General features: G+C 39.6%; 2 protein-coding genes across 12 annotated transcripts in view; both read left to right on the top strand.

Annotated features, from left to right (window-relative positions):
• Positions 1–12,265, top strand: part of LOC143040327 (uncharacterized) — a 28,386-nt gene extending 16,121 nt beyond the window's left edge. For all 4 annotated transcript variants that reach the window (XM_076211260.1, XM_076211258.1, XM_076211262.1 and 1 more), the window contains exons 5-6: positions 7,144–7,228; positions 11,744–12,265. In XM_076211260.1, the coding sequence (XP_076067375.1) occupies positions 7,144–7,228; positions 11,744–11,888 (230 nt within the window). In that variant the 3' untranslated portion in view covers positions 11,889–12,265. The remainder of the gene's footprint in view (positions 1–7,143; positions 7,229–11,743) is intronic.
• Positions 12,266–15,037: 2,772 nt separating this feature from the next.
• LOC143040326 (ATP synthase subunit s, mitochondrial-like) overlaps positions 15,038–25,280 on the top strand; it is a 30,358-nt gene continuing 20,115 nt past the window's right edge. The window contains exons 1-2 of one of the 8 annotated variants that reach the window (XM_076211252.1): positions 15,038–15,175; positions 22,431–22,563. In XM_076211252.1, coding sequence (XP_076067367.1) covers positions 22,453–22,563 — 111 coding nt within the window. In that variant the 5' untranslated portion in view covers positions 15,038–15,175; positions 22,431–22,452. The other 7 variants (XM_076211250.1, XM_076211249.1, XM_076211257.1 and 4 more) reach the window with 7 other exon arrangements.

The following is a 25,280-nucleotide window of genomic DNA, read 5'->3' as shown; positions in this document are numbered from 1 at the left end:
AGTGGTCTGCATGTTTATTGACGCTTTTTTTCATGTTCTTTTTCAAATGTATGTCCACTACAAAGTCTTTGGTCTAACTCCCAGAAAATTCATGTGGCTTCCAAATGGTTCTTTGAATTTTCATGCTCACATAACCTTGTATGAAGATTAGACCAGTTGTTGAATCCACTTGTTGTTAATGAAATGTTTGTATTCATACTAATATGAAAACTACGGTTTAATATTTCAGAAATTACATTAGAGAACTTACCGGTCACCTTTGTTTTAACCTGCATAGATTCTCTAAATGTAGTTACTTTAGAAATACGATATCTTGAAGGCCTTCTGAACCGAAGACGTGATCCCTTGGTTAGAGGTTCCCCCCCCCAAAAAAAAGTCCTTCTTCGTCCTGAGCTCAGGGTAATCTGACGACTGTTCCGACGTTAGTGCGCTCAGTGTACCAAGGGACTCTTACAAGTTCGAAAAGAGTTCAGAAGGCCACGGGTTAATATTTACTTTAAGTAATTTCTCAGTTAATTCCTGATTTATTAAACCAAAATAGTTACATAAATTTGATAAACAAAATAAAGAGGAGGGGAGTTTAATTGTATCTTATTTAAAGTTACGATAGGCGTGGTTCGAAGTTTCAGGAAAGGCTCCTGAATCGAAGAAAATAACACTTTGAGGGAAAGTTTCCCGAACTAAGGTAAACACTAAGATTCCCAATAACAATTACCACAACCTCCCCGACAACAAAAAGGAGGTGTTTATGAATACAACACTTTCGCTAGCCTGCAAAATAGGATCCCCAGGGGATTCATCCTCATGACAGGAATGTAACTCAGCATGGAGCTGTAGAGGGATTAAAAGTCTAACGTTGACTTTGATAGAGTTTCCATCGGGCTTAATAACAGAGACAGTACGTCAGCCATCGTTTCTTAAACTTTTTATAAGAATAATCCCTATTGTCCATGACTAAGTTAAGAAGAGAGGGATAGTCTTCTCCTGATTCCCATTCAGGAACTTGTTCCAGATCGCCAAACATCAAGGAAGGAATGTTCCTTCCCATAAGGAAATGATTAGGGGTAATAGCATCTACCTCGTTTTCACAGGAATGATAAATAAGAGGTCTATTGTTCAAAAATTTTTGAACATCGGACAAAAGAGTGGTAATCTCTACCAGGGAAGGAACAGACCTACCCAATACCTTATAGAGACATTGTTTCACCGTCTGAATTAACCTTTCCTAAGTGGCACTATACCATGCAGCATAAACAGGGATGGTTCTGTGCTGCCGGTCACGCGCCATGTTAGTTTTCAACTACCGCACTGCTTTTGACCCAACCAATAACGGGGACCAGAACAACTCCTCATCACCAGAGTATTGAGATGAGAGATGTGATTGAATGGGTTTTATTTATTAATGATGTCGGTGTGCCTTTTTGACTAGGCCTTCCCACTTATAAGGGGGAGAAAGGTCTTTTGTACACAACACACACACACACACACACACACACACACACACACACACACACACACACACACACACACACACACACACACACACACACACACACACACACACACACACACAGTTACAGAAGAGACCTGAAAAAGAACAGCATTCCCCACAGAGTGGTGGATGTATGGAGCAAACTAGACGAAAAAATAGTGTGTGCAAAAACAATACACGAACTTAAGAGCAAAATAGACATGGCAAGATACAGAGACGGGACCTCACGAGCGTAGCTCCCCTTCCTGTAAGATACTAAGTAAATACAACTAGGTAAACATACACACACACACACATTTATATATATATATATATATATATATATATATATATATATATATATATATATGTGTGTGTGTGTGTGTGTGTGTGTGTGTGTGTGTGTATTCACTTGGTCTTTGGATCACGTGTTGGACTCGTGATCGACAGCTATTTCCCTCCTGGAAGAGAGCTCAGAGCTCGTAGGTCCGATCTATGGGTAATGCTATGACCTTGCACACACACACACCCCCAACTCCCCGCCCACGAGAGTTGGAGTAACACCCCTCAGCGCTGCGATACTGATATTATTTCAGCCCCGTGTGTGTGTGTGTGTGTGTGTGTGTGTGTGTGTGTGTGTGTGTGTGTGTGTGTGTGTGTGTGTGTGTGTGTGTGTGTGTGTGTGTGTGTGTGTGTGTGTGTGTGTGTGTGTGTGTGTGTGTGACCTTTTGTCCATAACTAGGTTTTAGGAGACCTTTTGTCCATAACAAGGTTGGATACGGAAAAAATATAATAATGATAAATAAATAAAAGAAAAATAAATGAAAATTATAATAATATAAATGATGATAAATAAAATAAATAAATATATAGGTATAATTAAATAATAAACAAACAGGTAAATAGTAAATAGTAATAAATTGACAGATAATTAATAATAAGTGAAAATCAAGCAATTAATGATAAACAAACAAATAATAACAAACAAATAAACAAACAATATAAAATAAAATGGCAGTCATTACAGCATCTTCTTAGGTGTTTATAAAAACGAATCTTAAATCTTCGAACATGAATACTTTGCACTGCCTCTGCAGGAAGTTTATTCCATTCATTAACTACACGGTTGGCCAAGTTATTTCTGCCCACTTCCAAATTAAATAAATTTCCTGACAGATTGAGACCATTATTTCTTGTTGGATTCTCATTCAGTTTAAAAATTTTGTTACTTCAGATGTTGTCAATTCCCTTTAGAATTTTAAAGACTTGTATCAAGTTACCTCTGAGTCTACGCTTTTTTTTTTTAGGGAAAACAGATTCATATGTTTTAGTCGATTTTCGTATGATTTATTTTTTATATTTGGAATCAGTTTTGTGGCTCGCCGTTGTATTTTTTCCAGTCTGTCAATATCTTTAATGAGATTCGGTGAACGCTTGAAGTCAAAAGATTGGGCAATCAGTCCTAGAGTCTTGTTTGTTTTCTCAGAGGCTGAAATACACGCTCTGGTCTGCGACGGTTACAACAAGCGACTGGTGTCATGTGTGATCTCTCAGACTTCGAAAGAGGGCAAATCGTTGGCGTCCGGTTAGTGGGAGCGTCGGTGACGAAAACAGCTGAACTGTTGAACGTTTCACGAGCGACAGTATCCACGGTAATGAAAGCATTCATAAAACATGGGAAAACATCATCGGCGAAAAGGAATAGTAGCCGAAACCCAAAGTTTTCCGACAGAGACCGACGAACATTAAAAAGGATTGTGGCCAGACAATATAAAATAACCACGGCAAAAGTGACAGCAGAAAACACACACCCGAAGAATCCTGTGTCAACGAAAACCGTAAGGCGGGAGCTCCACAAAGCTAACATTCGTGGTAGGGCTGCAATTGCGAAACCCCTTATAACGGATGCCAAAGCTAAGCTGCGAAAGAAGTGGTACTACGAACATAAAACCTGGACACTTGATGATTGGAAGAATGTGGTATGGTACGATGAATCAACATTCACGTTATTCCCTACGAACAGCAGGGTTTATGTATGGAGAACCCCAAAAGAGGCCTACAATCCGGACTGCCTGCTTCCTACAGTCAAGCATGGGGACGGTTCCGTTATGATTTGGGCGGCTATCTCGTGGTATTCAGTTGGTCCTCTCATTCTCATCACAGGCCGGATGACTGCAAATGAATATCTCGAAATCCTCAATGATGAGGTCCTTACTATGATCAGCGTCCTGCTGCCAGATACAGCCGTATTCCAAGACAATAATGCGCCCATACACACAGCCAAAAAGGTTTAGTCTTGGTTCGTAGAGCATCAGAATAGCATCAAACATCTTCCCTGGCCAGCACAATCGCCAGACCTCAACATAATTGAGCCGTTATGTGGAGTTTTAGAACAGAGAGTGAGGAGCAGATTCCCACCTCCAACATCATTGCAGCAATTGGCGAATGTTTTGTTACAAGACTGGGACAACATTCCGTTGGGAACTATTCGAACGCTCTACGAATCCATATCGCGAAGGATTGCAGCTGTTCTACAGGCAAATGGTAGCCCAACACTGTATTAATAGATATTGTGTATTTGGTAGGTGTTCATATAATTTTGCCCAACCCCTGTATATATATGTATGTATATATATACATATATATGTATTTATATAATATATATATATGTATGTATATATATATATATATGTATGTATATATATCGCTTGTTTGCGAAAACGTCGTCATAACTCGAAATATCGAATTTTTCAGAAGAGGCATTTTAAAGTTTCAAAACGCTCTCAATATTATAAAAAGCCCTCAAACACCATAGGTGGAACCTTTTTTGGAGCATCACATACGCCTCTAAAGTTTATAGAAGTTGAAAAAGTCATAATCTTTATTAAGTCTAAAATATTTGTTGGAACAAGTTGGAACATGTAAGGTTATGTCGTTGGGACATTTAGCACTCCCTAGCGGTCAATTTTTGAGCTACAGATATGACACTGTTACCAAAAAAATCCGTGTTTGAAGATGAATATGTCTGTATAGATAACTAAAAAAGTCAGTTTTTTGAGTTATGACGACGTTTTCGCAAACAACCGATATGTTCTGTTGAAGTCGACAGCAGTTACAGCATTATTCAGTTTGCAGTTTGCTTTTTCAATTTTTCTAACGGTGTTCCGATCTTCGTAGGCGAGGGTACTAAGTAAGTTTCTAAGATCCATAATAACTCGAGACGTCTTTCGGCCTTCACTCGGCCATCTTCAGGAGTGTAAGTATAGATGTGTTAGGTTGAAATGGTGATTATATTTGGCTTTGGCACTGGACGAGGTGACCTTTGTGTGGAAGGTGGCGCTCCGTTGGGTGCTGTCTGTCTAAGTCCTTGTGGCGCTCCGTGTGTTGCTTGTGAGTTTCTAGCTGAAGGAAGAGTGGAAACGGGCATTTGTTGAATGTTGATGGCAGGTTTTAAGTTGTGAATATACACAGCTTCCGTCATTCGTAATCTCCTGGTGTCATGTTCATTGTGTAAGATTACTGTATTTTCTTCCATCATTTTTCTACTCAGTGTTTGCCCATGTGTCCTGTCGTTATGGCGGTGTATCGCTCCATCCTGTAAGTGCGCTGTGATTCTTTTGGACAGTGTGGTGGTAGTGAAACCTATATACCTGGTAGGTAGGCGGTCACTTACAAGCTAGCTAAGCGTTTACCTGCTCTAATCTCACCCTTCACACCATCTTTATTCAGTCTCAAGTCTACCGAGGAGTTCCTTGATATTATAAAGACATCCCGACCATCAGGAATCATAGCATCGATGGACGTTGAAACGTCGCCTACCTACCAGGTATATAGGTTTCACTAAAACCTGCCATCAACATTCAACAAATGCCCGTTTCCACTCTTCCTTCAGCTAGAAACTCACAAGCAACACACGGAGCGCCACAAGGACTTAGATAGACAGCACCCCACGGAGCGCCACCTTCCACACAAAGGTCACCTCGTCCAGTGCCAACATAAGCCAAATATAATCACCATTTCAACCTAACACATCTATACTTACACTCCTGAAGATGGCCGAGTGAAGGCCGAAAGACGTCTCGAGTTATTATGGATCTTAGAAACTTACTTAGTACCCTCGCCTACGAAGATCGAAACACCGTTAGAACAATTGAAAAAGCAAACTGCAAACTGAATAATGCTATAACTGCTGTCGACTTCAACAGAACATGTATTCTGAATGGCCTTTATCCCAAATATATATATATATATATATATATATATATATATATATATATATATATATATATATACATATATATACATATATATATAAATGTATATATATATAATTAAAGTGCTTATAAATGGTCACAATGTGAATAACTAATACTTGGTTGACATCCCCTTTGTTTTTTTCAATGCAAGGACCCTTCTAGGCATGGTAGTGATTAGTTCACAAATATCATCTTGAGGGAATTCTTGCCATGTTTCCCGTAATAATCCTAAGTGTTCGGGCTTTGAAGATGGCTTCTTGTTCTTTTTTGCGAAGTTGTCGGTCTAATATGCCCCAGAGGTGTACAATAGGGTTCATATCCGGGGACTGACTTGGCCATGAAAGTGTCATGATTCCATTTTGGCTCAACCGATTTTGTGTTACTTGAGCAGTGTGACAAGGAGTTCCATCTTCCATAAATATGAAGATATTTTTACTCATTCTACCACTGGAGAATATTGGAATGAGTCTTTCCTTTAATATAGAAACATATTTGCCATAATTCATGTTTCCTTGACACTCCACAAGCTCTGATCGTCCATCAGTCCAAATTGCACACCACACCATTCTTGAAATGCCCCCATGTTTCACTGTTGGCTGCAGTCTTTTGAGGTCAAAATCTTGACTACAGAGTCTCCAGACCCAAACTCTTCCAATGTCAGAAAATAATGCGAATCGTGACTCATCAGAAAAAATGACAGTGCTCCAAATGGCCTATCCACCATCTCAACGGCCCAATCCTTTCTGCGCTTGATATTGGCTGGACGAAGGAGGGTTTTCCTTCTTGCAGCTCTGCCATAGTAACCCAGCTTCTAGAGATACCTGACAGCTGTTCTGGGACTGACATCAGCTCGTGCTGCTATGTTAGAGGCCTAGCAACGTGGATCCTCTTCGACATTTCTTTCTGAGGACCCGGGATGACCTGAATGAGATTTTGTGCCTTTCTTGCCCTCTCTGGTGAATTGTACGATCACTCTATTAATAGTAGAAAGGGATATTGACAGATTTTCAGATATGTTGCTTTTGCTTTGATTAATTCCACCTTCATGTTAACCCACAATACGACCTCGCTGAAATTCAGATAGATCTACTGCTTCTTTGGTTCGCATCATGCTTGATTAATCTTGTATGTAATCTGAAACATAAATCTAGGTAAATATAACATATTAGGTAAATTTGAATAACATTAAGCATTAAATAAAAACAGAAATGCATTTTGCTTGGTGTATATATATTTCTGTCATGTCTGTGTATATATATCCATTTCTTTGAATTTCTAGTAACTTCTTCCACACATTTTATACGAATATGTATGTTTGTGTGTGCATACTGTCATGACTTCCACTTTGGTAGTGGCAGTATCAGTGCCAAGGTTTACTGTTAGCGTTGACAGTTATTTTTGTTTTCCTTACTGCAGGTGACGAATACTGGGTGGGACTTCGCTACAATTCAACCACGAAAGACTGGAGAAAGAGCGATGGTAACTTGGACCTAAACGTCAGGTAAGATTATAGAAAAGGAAAAAACACACACAAAAAAATCTGTATATTCTTAACAATCTGGTTTGGAGGGACTGCACAAATAATGGAGGGTAACAGGTGAAGAGAATAATATATATACATTTATATATATATATATATATATATATATATATATATATATATATATATGTGTGTGTGTGTGTGTGTGTGTGTGTGTGTATAAATACATTATATATATATACATAAATATATATATATTTATATATATATGTATATATATATGTATATACATATATATATCAATATGTATATATACATATACATATATATCTACACATATATATATATACATATATATATATATACATATATATATGTATATACATACACACACACACACACATATATATATACATACATACAGATATATATATGTATATATATATATATATATATATATATATATGTATATACATATATATAAATCCATTAAGATGTGTCCACATAAAGGCCAGTTCACACTAGTCTTTTATGATTGTATGGCTCAGGCTGGAAAGATATTTGTTAACCACAACGGTATACCGAGTGCCCAAGCCACAACAAAGTTAGAAGGGGGATATAGAACGCATCAGACATTTGGTATGCCAAAAGACAGGACAGTATCAACCATTTAATATTTCAGTATGAAATATAATCAAACATACAACATAAGTTAACAAAACAATAATAATATTAATCCTAACACACAATAAGAATAAACAGGGAATGAGATATGTAGAATGTTTGAGAATGGGTAAGACTGAAACCTGGCACGTCGAGTCGTCGGTTGTCCAAGCAATGATTACTTTCAATCCAGAGGGGGCGAAGCTGGCACCTAGCTAGAAGAGAGTCTGTTGAGTGTGGGGAATGCCTAGCTTTATATAGGGGAACTAGGCTGACGTCTTGGCCAGTGATTGGCTGAGGGCAGTCGTTAAGACATAACTGCTGAACTACCGCTTGGCTGCGGAGCGACCGAAGTGGGGGGTGGAGGAGGAGACTGACTGCTTGTTTCTTCGGAGTAGGATGGCAGTGTAGTAGGAAGGGTGTCATTTAGGTGAATGGGTACTTTGACACCCGGATGGGTTACCGTGTCACCTGGCTAGGGGTAATATCGTGACATCCCCCCCACCGAAGACCTCCAAAGGGGAACACGAAGGAGGTTAGCTGACTAGAGCCCGGGAGAGAGTATCTGCTATTATGTTGTCAGGCCCTTTTATGTGATGGATATCTAGATGGTACTCTTGTAAGGTTAGAGCCCAACGAAGAATCTTCTGATTCTGCAGCTTTGCTTTCTGAATGAAAGCGAGAGGGTTATGGTCGGTGAATATCTTGATGGTTGTTGTTGATCACTGGAGATAATACCGAAACTTCTTGATTGCCAGGACGAGGGATAGGGCTTCCTTCTCTATGGTGGAGTAGCTCTCTTAATGTTTGTTGAGCTTTGCCGAGAAGAAGGCCACAGGATGGAGAATGGTGGAGGTAGGATCAGGTTGTAGCAACACTGCGCCCACTCCAACTCCACTGGCATCTATTTGCAGGTGGAATGGTAGGTGGTAGTTAGGCGTCTTTAGCACCGGTTCGGAAGTCAGGAACAATTTGATGTTCTCGAAAGACGTCTGGCAGGATGGGGACCACTGGAAGGATTTGGCCGAGCTGGTCAGGTCGGTAAGGGGAGCCGCGACGGTGGAGAAGTTCTTGCAGAAGCGGCGATAATAACCGGCCATCCCAAGGAACCTCATCACCTCCTTCCTTGTCCTTGGTGTAGGGAAGGCTAGGATCGCTTCTACGTTGGTTTTCTTGGGGCGCACCGAACCACCACCTACGGTGTGGCCTAGGTAAGTCACGGGCCCTCGAACAAACACGGACTTCTGCAAGTTGATCACCAAGCCCGCCTCCTTCAGACGATGGAATAGACCATCTAGTCGGGTCAAGTGGTCTTCCCAGTTGTCAGCTACCACCACCACATCGTCGAGATATGCTCCTACTCCAGGTAGACCTTGGATGACAGCATTGATTAACCTCTGGAAGGTAGCAGGGGCATTAGTAAGTCCAAACGCCATCACTCTGTATTGGTACAGACCAAAAGGGGTTACGAAGGTAGAGATGGCTTTCGCTTCTTGGGTTAAGGCTACTTGATAATAACCTTTGAGCAAGTCTATGGTAGATATGAAAGGGGCATCACCTATCATATCTAGTAACTGTTCAATAAGGGGCAACGTGTATGCATCCCGGACGGTGACATTGTTTATCTTACGATAGTCTGTACACATACGAAACGTGTCATCTGCCTTTGGTACCAAAAGGCAGGGTGAAGCCCAAGTGCTAGGTTTTGCCAAACCATGATCTAGGAGATACTGGACTTCTTTTTTAAGGATTTCAGTCTTTTCGGGGTTTAGGGGATATGGATGCTGTCTAATGGGAACTTGATTTGTATCTTTTAACTGAATATTATGTTGGAAAACATTGCATAAGCCTGGGTGGTCTAGGGTAATTTCTGGAAACCGTCTAATGACTCTGATTAATTGAGTTTTTTGACTTGGGTGAAGCCCAGAGAGATACTTATCCAGGTGGTGTAATGTTTCCCTATTGGAGAAGGCACTGTTGGGCAGGGGGAAATCTGTAGTTGGGGTGCCTTCGTCCTTCGGCAGTGTTACAGGATTCACAATAGATATGGGCATGGTCTTGGTATCCTCCTCTGGTGGTCTGGAAAGGTAACGTTTGATAAGATTTATGTGTACCAGCTGCTGTTTTTTCCTTCTATCAGGAGTTTCAAAGATATAATTTAAAGGTCCTTGTTGTTCTAGGATCTTATATGGACCAAAGAACTTTTCATGAAAGGGGTTAGTTGATGGAGGGAGAAAGGCTAACACCATATCTCTAACCTTGAAAGTTCTTACTTTGGAGGTTCTATCATACTCTAACTTACTCCTTTTCTGGAACTGGGAAAAGTGGGCTTTGGACACAGCTCTCATCTCCTGCAATTCATTTCTCAAATTCTGGATATATAAATTAACATTAGTTTTCTCTTGATTCGACTTAAACCATTGTTCTTTGAACAAGGTTAAGGGTCCTCTTAAGGATCGCCCGTATAACAATTCAAAGGGTGAGAACCCCATGGCCTCATGGTTAGCTTCTCTGATGGAGAAGGGAATCCAATCGAGATTAGAGTCTCAACTGGATCCTGTATTTAGGCAATATTTGCGCAGCATGGCTTTCAGTGATTGATTGTACCTTTCCACACAACTCTGAGATTGCGGGTGGTAAGCGGAGGATGTAACATGCTCTATCCCTAACTCCGTAAGGACCTGGTTGAAAAGAGAACTAGTAAAATTGGTTGCTTGATCAGATTGAATTTGTCTAGGGATTCCTTTAGAGGTAAACATTGACAATAAGGGTTTAATGATTGATTGGGCTGAAATTGATTTAAGAGGGAAATGCCTCCGGGTAACGGGAAGCCACATCGACAACAGTTAACATGTATTCATTACCCTTTTTTGATTTAGGTAATGGTCCCACACAATCTATAATTATTTCGTCAAAGGGTTCCTCACTGATAGGAATGGGCTTAAGTGGGGCTTTAGAAATGTTTTGATTTGGCTTACCCGCAGGCTGGCACATTCCTTCCAACTAGAGCTGGGCGCGTTCCTCGGTGCGTTCCGCTTTAGTTTTACTGCGGTTAGCATTCCCCAACTATTAAAGCTTAAGAGACAGGTTCCGGTAGGCTACATACTATACCAATGATAAAATTCGTAGATCAGATCCAAAAGGTAGGCCACATACTATGCCAGCACCATATTGCTTTAAAAGTTTGGGAGCGCTAACCGCGGCCAAACTAAAGCGGAACGGACCAAAGAACACGCCTAGGAATGCATAGAGGAACATGCCCAGCTCTGCTTCCAACACTCTGCAAACATTTATCTAACTCATCGGAAAAGGCTTTTCACTTTTCTCACTATTAGAGTCATACACACAAACATCCATACATCACAACCTATCTTTATTTTTACTGACATTGTCTTTTAAGATACAGTTAATCCCTTTGTCAGTTTTTTCTTACTCAGAACAGAAATCTATATACTTATAGTACCTCATTGTCTTGAAGAAATTAACCCCTTAAATACCATGGATACACTATCCATTTTGTTAAGGCAAAACAGATTTTTATTTTTACAGTTGAAGTGGGTAGACTTCAGCCCTTAACAGAATCTCATAATTTTATTTACTATTTTCTTGGCATGTATTTGGCATAGCAAATCTATGCTGTGGTCCATAGAATTCTGGGTGTTTAAATGAGTCTTTCTTCCCAAGAGAAACATAAAAGGAAATAATAACAGTAATGATACATTGTACTGTTACATCAATGATACTGTAATGGTAATATTTTCCAAACAATGAAAGAAAACATTATATGAGAAAGGAAATTAAGCTATCTTTGCCATACAGTATGTGTATTCTAGGACACGAAATACACTCAATAACCTTTCTCATCCCATTCAGGAAACTTCTGGGCCTTAAAGACAAGACAGATTCCTCTGTTGGTGCTGAGTGTGCTGTCCTGAAGATTCACCCCACTATTTTGTGGCAGGCACGGCCTTGTGGGTACTTCTACAGCTTCATTTGTGAAGTTGACCGAGTGAAGTAGGAGCCCATTGCCAAGGGTGACTTGAGATGATGCCATGCAAAAACTGTGATACTGCTGTGTGCGTGTGGGAGAACACACACACACACACACACGCACACACACACACACACACACACACACACACGACATTCCAACAAGACCCAACCCATCAGAGCACCGAGGACTGACTGATACAAGAACAGTGCTATTTCATCCATTGTTCGCACAATAAACTCAGTATAAAACTTAAACTAGGCATATCACTCATATAATTACTGTATTGCATTATTGTCAACGAATCACTGTAAAACTAAGACTAGTTGTATTACTCATATAATTACTCTATTGTATTATTGTCAGTGTATCCATGCTATTCAATAAACCTATTATTATTACTATTATTATTATTATTATCATTATTATTATTCACACACACACACACACACACACACACACACACACACACACACACACACATGGCGCTGTGGTTAGAGCTCTGGCCTGCCACTACGGAGGTCCGGGTTCGATCCTCGCCCGGGGCTGAAAAAATATCAGTATCGCAGCGCTGAGGGGTGTTACTCCAACTCTCGTGGGCGGGGAGTTGGGGGTGTGTGTGTGTGCAAGGTCATAGCATTACCCATAGATCGGACCTACGAGCTCTCTTCCAGGAGGGAAATAGCTGTCGATCACGAGTCCAACACGTGATCCAAAGACCAAGTGAATACACACACACACACACACATTCGTCGGATGGACGGCGAAGATTGGAGTTCCGAAGAAAAAGTTAAATTTTCGTGGATCTCAACGTCAATGAAGTGCCTTATTGTATTTACAGGGAAGGAGAAAGCTCGTGGTGTAGTGGGAAGGTGAGGAAAAAGGAGAAGGGGAGGGATTACTGAGGGAAATGGAAGGAAATGAGGAAGGGGAGGACTTGGTCCAGGAGGCCAGGCGTCTTGTAAACAAGCGAAGGACCGATGATTTTGGTGAAGGGATTAACAAAAATGTAAAGATTAGAAATATAGATAAGAGCAGCACAATGGAAGGTGAGGATGGTAATTTTCATCGCCGAGTTCAATTGCACCATCAGGCACGTCCCCGGCACAAAGAACCCCGTCGCAGACGCCCTCTCTCGAATAGCCATCGACGCAGTTCAAATTGGCCTCGACTACGCAGCTATCGCCAGAGAGCAGCGGGAAGATCCTGAAACATTTGCCTACAGGACATCCATCACATCCCTTAAGTGGTAAGATGTTCCTTTTCACGACAACCACACCATCCTCTGCGACATCAGTACTGGCCGCCTACGACCCCTCATCCCAGCCGCCTTCCGACGTCAAGCGTTCACTTTAATACTCGGCCTCTCTCACCCTTCAGGGCGCGTCACTGCGAAGCTCCTGAAGCAGAAATTCATCTAGCACAGCATCTCCAAGGACGCAAAGGAGTGGGCCAGGTCCTGCATTGCCTGCCAGTAAAGCAAAATTCATCGCCACACTGAGTCAGACATCGGATCATTCCATCAGTCCCAACGACGCTTCGCACATTTTCATGTCGACGTCGTCGGCCCACTCCCCCAGTCGGAAGGCCATCGTTACCTCTTCACCGCCATTGATAGATCGACCCGCTGGTTGTAGGCCATCCCCATGAAGGATAGTACCGCCTCATCCTACACTACAGCCTTTCTCAGTGGATGAATCACCAGATTTGGCTTCCCGGAACACGTCACCTCCGACCGAGGAACTTGCTTCACGTCGCGGCTGTGGCACTCCCTCGTTGAACTCCTGGGTACTACAGTCCACCACACTACCTCCTACATCCCTGCAGCCAACGGCATGGTTGAGCGAACCCACCGCTCACTCAAAGCATCTCTTATGGCACGCTGCAACAACGACTCCTGGCTACCCCAACTACCATGGATATTCCTTGGCCTTCGGACAGCCATCAAGGACGACCTCAACGTGTCTCCAGCAGAGATGGTCCTCGGCCAAACCCTCGTCGTGCCCTCAGAATTCTTCCCTCCACAGGATTCTCTCGAGAGCCTGGAGCAGCTGCGACGCACTGTCGGCAAATTCGCCCTATGTGTGCCGACACATCACCGGGAGGTGAAAGAATATCTCCCAAAACACCTCCACACCTCGACACACGTTTTCCTGAGGACGGACGCTCACCCCCAACCCCCTACTCATCCGTCCCTACACTGGCCCCATCTTGTCCTTGAACGTAAGGAAAAGACCTTCCGCATCTCCATCTCCGGCAGGTCAGAACGGGTCTCTATCGACCGCCTAAAACAGGCACACCTCGACACTCAGCCCAGCAAACTCTCACCACGTGCATGACGCCCTCTCAAGCCAAGACACGATAACCACGTGGCATAGAACGCGCGCGTCATGTCGCCCACAAGGGACCTGACGCTCTCTGACAGTGCGATCCTGCTTGAACCGACCTAACCTAATTCAGTGTAATTAGGTAATTACGCACCATGGGTATATACATCGCACCACGCTGGATATATATCGGCTCCCGCCGCATGTAGAATCAGTTGACTCGTACACTACAATAAAGGAGACGAACTCGCCGAAACCTCTTTCTCTTCGCCACAGTAGCATCGCTACATCATCCAAAAACAAAGATCCAGGTTTAATCGTCCAATAAAGTGAACTCTTTTCATATACCAAGGACAAATAGTACTCTGAATATAATTCCAAGAATCTGAACTAAGGCAATTGCTGAAGGGCATTCAAATCCTGTGTAATGTCCATCTGGCGCAGGCAATTTTTTTTTTTTTTTTTTAAATCGGTCTCTGGCACACCCTGGAAGGGCCAGGCGATTTCTTTTGCCAAGTGGTTGCCAACATCACTCCACTAAATTACGATAGGCAAGATAAAAGAAATAAAATTACCAATTTATGATCATTCGTTTTACTGTAAATTCATAAAATATGCATTTTTACATAGTCTATTATATATGTATATATACAGTATATATATCATATATATATATATATATATAATATATATATGTATATATATATTGTTACATCCTTGTAAGGTACCCACATTGGAACACGAAAGGGTATCCAAATCCGATAAATCTTCTTTACTCGAAGCGAAGTCACTTTCGTATTGCGTGCTGGCCATACTGAAGAACGTAAACAGCAGCTGTTTCGCTATCAGTATACCATAGTGGTGGAAAATGTAACTACGACATTGAAAAGTTCGTCTGCTATCAGGCACTTTTAAGATCATGCTATTTGGATAAAATCAAGACTATAAAATGCTAGAAACGTGCATTTTGATGTTCTAACTTCTAAGGTATATTTCATACATGAAATAACAAAAAATGAAAAAGTCCTAAACCTTCTCAGTTGACCTTTAATGCCACCGTTAAACCAATGTTTTGGTCGAGAAGTATCTTTGCTAAACAACTGCAAGTCTCACTGAGGTTTTATCGTTTGCTTTGACCGTCTGACACCTCTTCAAACCTTTTGACAAATCGGTTTGACAAACCATATTTGCCAAACCATTTGACCATATAATTGGTTTCATTACAAGGATGGATAAACTGAGGAATGAGAATGCGCGGAGAACGAGCGTGGAAAGGGAGGTGGCAGATGAGGTTACTTTGGGGCACATGGAACGAATGAATTTGTGGGGAAAACCGAGAATGGGACGAAAGGGGCCTTGAGTAAAAGGGGCATGTCTGTTGAACAAGGGAGGGAGAAGCAAAAGATAGGTGTGTGTGAGTGAAGAATGGCTACTAGTACATGGACTATATGGGGGGCTGAAGAGGTATCTCATTGTATAGCTGTCGGGCCTTTTTGTAGACAGTCTTGCTGCATTACTTCTGACAGTCAATGGCCGGGTGCAGGGGTGACCCTTCATACACAAGCTCAGATAATGGGAAAAATAAATAGGTGTAGGATGGGTGCATACCTTGGCTGTCTATCTCCTTTAGAAGGGAGAAAAGGCCTTTGGGTATGCACAGATCAATAAAAATTAACGTAGCATATCTTTTCTACGAACACAGGAAATAATACGAGATGTGATAGTGATTAGTGATATACAGTATATATTAAAGTCGACTGTCAAAAATATACACTAAGTTATAGTACATTAAAGTACATATTATATTATGCAGACACATAGTATATCAAATTACATTGTTCATTACAGTAATCAAAATGTGGATGCGACTGCCAAACGAAAATTTGAAAATAAACTAAATGTGAATCTGTGAAGTGTAAACAAACACGAAAGCGAGACGAAGAGAGGCTGAAGGAAGAACAAGCAACGTAGGTTGTAGGGATGGGATAGAGGTTTGAATTCTTATGTGTTGTCATATCAATCTGACTAATGAATGACCAGTTTTGAAAGATGTTATTTCCATACTGAAATTCTTAATGCATAAATCAAGGAATCGTTGGCATGAGAGTGGAGTTCATTCATTCTTCTTGGCTTGAATTAGGTTTTTCATTTCAGCATACAATCATTTTACAGTACAAGTAATTCAAGCCAATAAATCAGTATAAGTGACATTAGCAACAAATGTAAGGAGTATAGAATAAGTAACAGGTATAATGGTATATTAGGGATTATATAAAAAAAAAACAATAAGGAGGTTATTGCCATTGCTTTCCATTGAAATTCCTGGAGAAATACACAAGTGTACAAAAATGCAAATAGGAAATAAAACTGTAATCATTTATGTAGTAGTTTTGGTAATTTTTTTAGAAGTACACACCTGTGTGATATAGCATTAGAAAATTAATCATTAATTTTGTAAATTATAATATATCAACATAATGTTTTTCTTGGGGGAAATAAAAGAAAAAATTGCTAAAAGCAAATATTAATATACTATTAAATGAAGCTGTGAGCATAAGATCGAAACGCCATGTCATCAGTCCAGTCAATGTCAGTTAGATGACAGCTTTCTCATTGCACACCAGGTGTTCTCCAACTCCAGGTAATGTTAAAACATGCTGTTACAAAGAGAATATGGGGTAAATTTTTAGAAGTATGCACCTACATGATATAGCAGTAGAAATTTAATGATTTTGTAAGTAATATTACATCAACGTAAAAGCATTTTTCATGGTGGAATTTTATAACAGAAAAATTGCTAAAACTGATTTACTATCAAATGAAGTCACAGTGGGTGAATGATATGTCATGTTTGTTTTGATAGATGCCAAGGTCAAAGAAATGAAAGGATGATAAATTTGCCTATTCTAATCAAACCTACTTAACCTAGTATTTTTTTCAGAAGTCCACAACTATGCAGTATAGCATTAGAAAATGAAATATTAATTCTGTAAATTATAATACATCATTATAATAAATATTTTTCTTGGCAGAAATCAATATCAGAAAACGTTGCTAAAACCTATACAGAAATGAATGAAGTCACTTCGACTCCTTAAGACGTCATCTTTGTTTTGATAGATTCGGAGGTCAGAGACGATGACAACCCTGATGACCTCTAGAATTAAAGGTACTGCATTATTAAATACAGGTTAGATTAGGTTGGAAGGTTAGATGAATTTATCATTCATCAATTTCTTTGGCCTCAGCCTCTACCAAAACAAAGATGGTGTCTTAAGCAACCAAAGCGGCTATGTTTGTTTGTTTATAGCTTTTTAGCCACTTTTATTTACTTATGCCAAGAATAATGTATACTACATTATGTATTATAATTTACAAAATTATTATTTGATTTTCTATTGCTTATTGCATAGGTTGCACTTCTCAAAATTTTCCATAGTTTTACACCAATATTAACTAAATTGTAAGACTGGACAATAACAAGTATAAATAGAATTGTTATGACTGCCAAACAAATATGAATGTTGGAAGTTATTCCATCATTATTGATGCAGCTAGGATGGATCTCCACTGAGGCTCCCTGATAACATCCAGCCTCTATTTTACTCACAGTGGAACTCCCGGAAGAGGCCAATATCAGGCTTGTACATTTAACTCAGAACTCTCTGCTACTACCATGGCAGCAGTAGTATCAGCATGTGTGGAAATTTGTTGATATTAAATCTTTCCCTTATAATTAAAATGTAGCTCCTGACCGTTCCATGCTTCGTCCAAGTTGTGTTCAAATTCATTAAATGCTTCAGATGCTATTGAACTAAGGTGCAAGAGGTTCCAATTATTGACCACCCTGTTACAGAAGGAGTTCTTACTCTTGTTTAGCCTTGACCTTTTCTTAAAAAATTTCTTGCTGTGCCCATGTTTGCTAGTCTTGGTCCAAGAAGCTTAACTTATTATCAGTAATGACCCCAATGCCCCTTTCAGATATTACTTCTACCAATAGCTTAACCATATCATAACCATCATTTCTGCTCTCATAGTTCCCAATTCTCATAAATTTGCATTTCTTAGTATGGAACAACAATAACCATTTCCTCATATCATACAGCTGATGCCCTTCTGAAGCTGCTCCATGTCCCTTTGACCTTTAATGTGCCTATACACCTTGGTGCCATCAGCATATAGATACACCTCACTCCCACTATTTAGTTCCTCTGACAAATCATTTATATACAGGACAAAAAGTAGTGGTCCCAATACTCACCCCTGCAGAACTCTGCATCTCACTTCTTTCCAACCTGATTTCTGGCCATTCACGATCACACATTGTCTCCTATTACTCAGAAAAGCCTCTATCCATTTCAAATTGGTCTCATCAATCTTTTTATAGCAACTGATCTTTGCTAACAAGTCTATGTGGCACCTTGTTGCATGCTTTCATAAAATCACAATAGATTATGTCAACAGCATCCAACACCTGTGCCCATTGGTCAGTTACTTTGATCATCTACAGAACCATGGATTGTCCTCACAAAAATCCAAATTGAAGTGCTGTCGGCACAATCACTCCTTCATACCTCCTCCTAGCATAATTGCAAAACATATGAAAATACAAAATGCAATGCAAAATTAGGAAACATTTTACTTCAAACACACAAAACGAAAGAATATATAGCTGACTGGGATGCTGACACTGCTGGCAGCCTGCCAAAACTATCTTACTCGCATCTTGCGGTGTGCGGAGTAATTGTACTGCACTGCCAGCCATTGCAATTCTATTACTCTATTAAATGTTGAATATTATTGCACTATCTCTTGGTTCCAAAGTCGATCAGTCGTAAGTCGATAAGTACCTGTATTTATTTTGTACAGTACAGGTAGTCGTCGACTTACGACCTATGCGACTTACGACTGATCGGCTTTACGACCACGAGATGGTGCAATAATATCAAATATTTGATAGAGTAATAGAATTGCAATGTTATGGCTGGTAGTGCAATACTATTACTCTGCACGCCGCGAGACGCGAGTACGATAGTTTTGGCAGGTTGCCGTCAGCATCCCAGCCAGCTAAATATTCTTTCATTTTGTTTGTTTGAAGGAAAATGTTTCCTAATTTTGCATCACATTTTGTATTTTTATAAGTTTTGCAATAAATAAAATATAACAGAAAATTTTATGCCTAGGCTAGTTGTTGATAACAATATGTTACAGTACGTAAACGAAAAGAATGTTTTGAAATAAAAAAAATCCTAATTTTGCCTTACATTTTGTATTCTTATGTTTTGCAATTAATAAAATGTAACTATTTTTTATGCCTAGTCTGTTATCGATGACAAATTGTTCGGTACAGAATTTTGTATTTTTAATGTTTTGCGATAAAAAATGTAACAGTAAACTTTGATTATGCCTAGTCTGTTGTCGATAACAATATTTTCGGTACAGTACGTAAACGAAAAGAATGTGTTTTGACTTTTTTTTTCTTCTAATTTTGCTTTACAATGATTTTAATGTAACCAACAAAAAAGTATTTGTAGGTCAAAGATGACAGGACTTTATTTAGTATGCGTAGGCCTAGGCTACGTTTCCTAACGAAAATGATAAAAAGTTAATGAATATTAAACAACGTAGCTCAAAGATAAGATTCTATTCAGTATGCATACGTTTCCTAAAGAGTCTGATGGTAAAATAATACAAAGGTTAACAAATACAGTATTAAATATCATAGGTTAAAGATGATAGGATTTTATTCAATATGCTTAGGCCCAGGCTACGTTTCCCAAAGAAAATCAGATGAAATTATAAAAAGGTTAAAAATACTATACAACATAGTTCAAAGATGCTAAGATTATTTCAGTATGCTAAATATAATATACAATATATGTATATATATATATATATATATATATATATACATATATATATATATATATATATATATATATATATATATATATATATATATATATATAAAGGGTAATATATACTGTACATATATATGTAGACCGACTTGCGTCCAGATCGACTTACAACTTGTTTGTCGGAACCGAACTCGGTCGTAAGTCGACGACTACCTGTAGTTGTAGCTGAGTGACCCCCATATTCTGTGAACTGGCTTGATCATATTTTCTGTGGTTATTAATATTCAGAGTGAAAGAGAATGAGTAATACAGCTATAATTTTATATTTCATCATGCAAGTATTGTGATACATCATTAAATCATCGTACATCAGGCAGTTGATGCCTGCGAGAATTTGACTCGTATTGATCTTAGCTATAAAAAAAAAAATTTTTTGCATAATGAGTCATATCATTGATTATTATTTTAAAGGAGAGGCAGGAGTGAACATGAGGGGTCAACAAAGGATGAGATGGATGGATGGGGGTAAAAGGGGCATTGGGAAAGAGGAAGGAAGGGAGAAGACACAAGATAGGGATGAGTGGTTGTGTATGGATGATGCTGTGATGCATGGAAGGAAGTGGATGGGGTATGGGGGATGAGGTAGTATGTGTGAATATTTTGACGCAGCCCAAAGGTATTTCTCCCCGTCTTCTCTTTTTCTGTGCGAGGGAATGGAGAGGTGGGTCACTGATGAAATGAAGTGGCCTTGCTGTGGATATGCTGTGTCTTGCTACATTGCTTCTGATCCAGGGCAGTGGGTGAGATGCAGTAATGACCCATCATCCAAGAGGAACCAAGATAAGAGAGAGGGAGGGGGGTGAATGGAAGTGGAGTATGTGGGGATGGAATGGGTGGAATTGGATTTTATGCCTTTGTTTTTTGGCTACCTCCCTTGTAAGGGGGGAAAAAGCCATTAGTATATGGATGTGTTATGATTTAACATATTCTGTTCTTAGTTATATTACTTCTTGTTTAAAATTATGTTTTGTTTTTTTCTTTCTTTTTTAAGACCTCGATAGAAATAAGTTTTAAATGCTTTTGTCTCATCCTTTCATATTTATACATTGTATTTTTATATCTTTGCATCCATTTGCAAAATAGAAACTAAACTAAATCAGCTGATACTGGTATGAAAAGGAAAGCAGTTGCTTGTTCTCAACTCCCCATGTGCAAAAAAGTATGATAAATACAGTTGGAGTTAATAGAGAGATCTTGGGCCCAGCACAGAGACCAAGTCTGACCCTCAGGGCTGCACTTCCTGGTGGAGGTGAGGGGGTTGACAAGGTTTGGAAATGGGCAGCTTTGCCATCCATCTTTCAGTACCACCATATGCAGATTCTCATCGCATGCATTAGTGGTGTGATTGATTGCCAATAATAAGGCCTATTTTATATCCTTCATATTAAGGAAGAACACTAAATAATTATGTAAATCACCATTGTACAGTGGTGTCATACAAATAACTAGCAGTAAGAGGTTGGCCTGGTAATTCCATGGACTAGGCAATTCAATCAAAGAATCTCAGTCCATCCTATTTTTTGGTTGGCAGCCCTGCTCACTCTTCCCGTGCTGAGCTGGCTGAAACTTCAAGCCTCCGTAAAATATTTGCATATTTCTTCACTTAGCTCAGTGACTATATGAGTTACACAAATTTCATGTACATCTTTCCATCTCGATAGTCCAAAGAAAGTAATTATTGCAAGTATAAGATAAGGAATATAATTTTAATGTTTATTCAGCATTTTACTTATTATTGCTGTCTAGTCACTATGAGGCTGGTTGTAAAATTTAACGTGTCTTCTGTGATATAAAATAGTCATGAATATGACTTGTGTTTTCATATATCCCATAAAGTGACACATAAAAGAGAAAATGAAAGGTTTATATGATTATCATTTGATACTGGACGCATGGCGGGAAGCACAGCGTCTTGCTCCCTCCCTCCACCCCAATCAATCTCATGAGTCAAAACTGAACATGACTTGAGTACATACTGCTCTTGGTTTTTCGATCTCGATTAGTTTACCGCTTTCATCTTCTCATATTCATTATCTTCTTGAGTCTTTAAATAGGTTGTACCAATGTATATGGTCGGAAGAGTGACACTTGGATTGGAAATTGAAATATGTAGATATGAAAAAGTTTGTGAGTTGCATCATAGCGAAGGGTGAGTAGGGCTGCCAACTGAAAATGCAGGATTGACTGAGATTCTTTGAGTGAATTGCCTATAGGTTTGATATTTGGTCATCACAACCATAGTATTTATTTGTTACTATATTATATATTCTTCATTAAAGTTCAATGAAGAGTCAGTGTAACTAATATGATGATTATCCATTTAGCCACAGGTAAGCTGTTGGCAAGATGTCACTACTACACATGAGGAGGAAACTGGTAATGCCAGCTTCAAGATTGGTGTATTTAACAAACCAATACTTTCCACACAACCCTTCTTTCCAGCACTCACCGTCAAAGGTAAAGAAATTATTACTTTTTTAATGCAAGTTGAAGTTCCCAAAGTTGGCATCGTTGGGACCTGGGCCGTGCCGAGTAAGGAATTTTCTGACTTTTGGAAAGCTATATTGTACGTAAAATACCCGTTTTTATTAATCTATGCAGCCACCCATCACTGCATTGGCATTCATAATCTAACTTAAGACTTTCATGGAAAATTTTGGCCTGGGTCATCACCATCTCGCCAGAAATTTTCATTCCTTCACTGCGATGCTGTCATATCCACTGCATCAAAGCTTTCTCTAAGTCTTCACTTCTACAGTGCCTTATATGAGTAGTTTTACATATGTTCAAACTTTTTAATGTCCCGCCTTTAGCATAATATTCCCTCAATTGTGTTTTCCGTTTCTTCAAGTTGTACATAGTGGAAGAAATGACATCGAAAATTTCACACAACTTACACACTAATGTTCCTGAGTCTAGCCTTCACAAAAGGTCTATTTTTTTCATTTATATTCAGCACTTTATTCTTTCTTTTTTTAGCAAGCTCACTAACGGGTGTTTCTGGACATTTGGGTGGTATATTTAACAGCAAAAAGATATAATGATGTCTGAAAACAGAGCACAACACTGATCACAATGACTAAACTTGGCAGTAAAGACTGTGGGCTGGTGTGGTAGAGCATGTGCCACTCCTGTAGTGGCGGTTTGCCGAACTAATGCCGAGTAGTGGGAGCTTTTGCTGTGTGATAGAATTTGCTCTATTCATACTGAGTATTGTGAGTTTCCAAGTAAAGGAATGCCAACTTCAGGAACTTCAACCCGTAGTTCATTCTAAAGTTTGAGTCTTTAGGAAAATATGAAATATTTATGTCATGATAAAATTTAAAAATGAAGATTAGATTTTCAGAGCATGTATCTTAATTAAACTTGTGAAGGAATTAATGAAAAATTTTATGCTGTTGGGAACAAGATGATTTTATAGGAATAGTAATGCATTGGTCCATAGCATATATTAAATACTTTAGTGACCATATGGGACACCCCTGTAGACCAGAGGCACACATAATTTTGTTTTTGTTAAAGGAAATCTACTCATAGAAAAATTATGCTACTTTATTGTACTGCTACTGTCCTTCCATTATGCTTCCCCCCTCCTTTAATAATATCTTGTATCACTTTTTTGAGTATATATTTCCACTTTCGCTTCTGTTCCCTATGGTAGGGGGAAGAAAGAACACTGCCACCAAGTTTTCCCATTTGAGTTGTAAAGGCAAGTGGGACTGAGTTGTGGAACTAGGCATCCTGCTCTGTAACCCTAAGGGGTACATTCCTACAAGAAGTCAAGACAAAAGATGGTCTGGGAGGAGTTTTCCAACCAGAACCCTAAGGTTTGGGTCTTGTAATGTGTGCATGGGTATGATACAGATGAGAGTAAAAGGGAAGAGGTAGGCAGGATGCTTGTGAAAAGGAAGATGGATGTGTTGGCATTAAGTGAAACTAGGTTGAAAGGGAGGGGTGATTTTGAATTTGGGAGTGTAATAGGGAGATTGTGAGGAGTGAGGAGGGAAGGGGTGGCTCTACTAGTAAGTGATGAGAAGGGAAGGGGTGGCTCTACTAGTAAGTGATAAGATATGTAAGTGTGTAGTTGGAGTGGAAGGAGGTTTCTTCAACATTGATGTGGATGAAGGTGAAACCGAGGTGTGGGTCTTTTTAAGTGCATATATGCCAGGTAGTGAGAAGAGTGTAGAGGAAAAGGAGGCTTTTTGTATAGATTTAAACAAGTGCTTAGAGAGTTTTGGGAGGGTTGTGTGGAAAAGATTTTTGTGGTAAAGCAGGTAAGTGAGGAAGCTTTAGTAAATGGTAAGGATGTTTTTTGGGTAGACAGAAAGGCATTGTAGGAGGTATTGCAGATATGCGGGATTGAGGAAAAGCTGTTAAGGGCAGTCAAGAGGTTTTACAAGATTAATGGAGCCTGTATTATAATTGGAAATGGAGAGATGTAAAGGTGGGACTGTGACAGGGATGTGTCATTTCATCACATCTGTTCAGTATGATGGATGGGGTGGTGTGGGAAGTAAAGGCAAGGGTAATGGGCAGGGGACTGGAGATGGTAGAAAATAGAGAAAAGTAGGAGGTGAGCCAGTCGTTGTTTGCTGATGACACTGTGCTTGTGACAGGGTCAGAAGAGGATTTAAGGGAGTTAGTGACAGAGTTTGGTAGGGTATACAATGAAGAAAGTCGAAGATAAATCTGGATGAAAATAAGATGATGAGATGTACAAGAGAAGAGGATGGCAGAGTTGAAAGTAAGTCTTATAGGAGAAAGACTGGAGGAAAAGGATAGCTTTAGGTATTTGGGGTTGCATGTGGCAGGAAAGTGAGGTTTTGGGGTGGAAGTACTTTGTAGACTGAGAGAGGTGCCTTGAGGGATTAAAAAGTGTCATTATAAATAGGCATTTGGGAATAGATGCAAAGAGGATATTGTATGAAGGGGTGATTGTGTCATTGGCACTGTATAGTGCAGAGATCTAGTATTTAAGAAAGGCAGAGAGGAAAAGTTTAAATGTATTTGTGATGATGTGTCTGAGAAGTATGGTAGGGGTTACAAGGTTGGATTGAGTGAGAAAGGTGAGGAGGAGAGCTGGGGTGGAAAAGATGGTGGATAGGGCTGATGAAATAGTATTGGGATGGTTTGGACACATGGGAAGAATGAGTGAAGAAAGACTAGTAAAAGAG

This window comes from Oratosquilla oratoria, chromosome 28 (assembly GCF_046742065.1).
Source record: "Oratosquilla oratoria isolate Oo_2021 chromosome 28, ASM4674206v1, whole genome shotgun sequence".
Lineage (NCBI taxonomy): Eukaryota > Metazoa > Arthropoda > Malacostraca > Stomatopoda > Squillidae > Oratosquilla > Oratosquilla oratoria.
The sequence above is the reverse complement of the archived record's forward strand: the minus strand, read 5'-3'. Positions and strand labels throughout refer to the sequence as shown.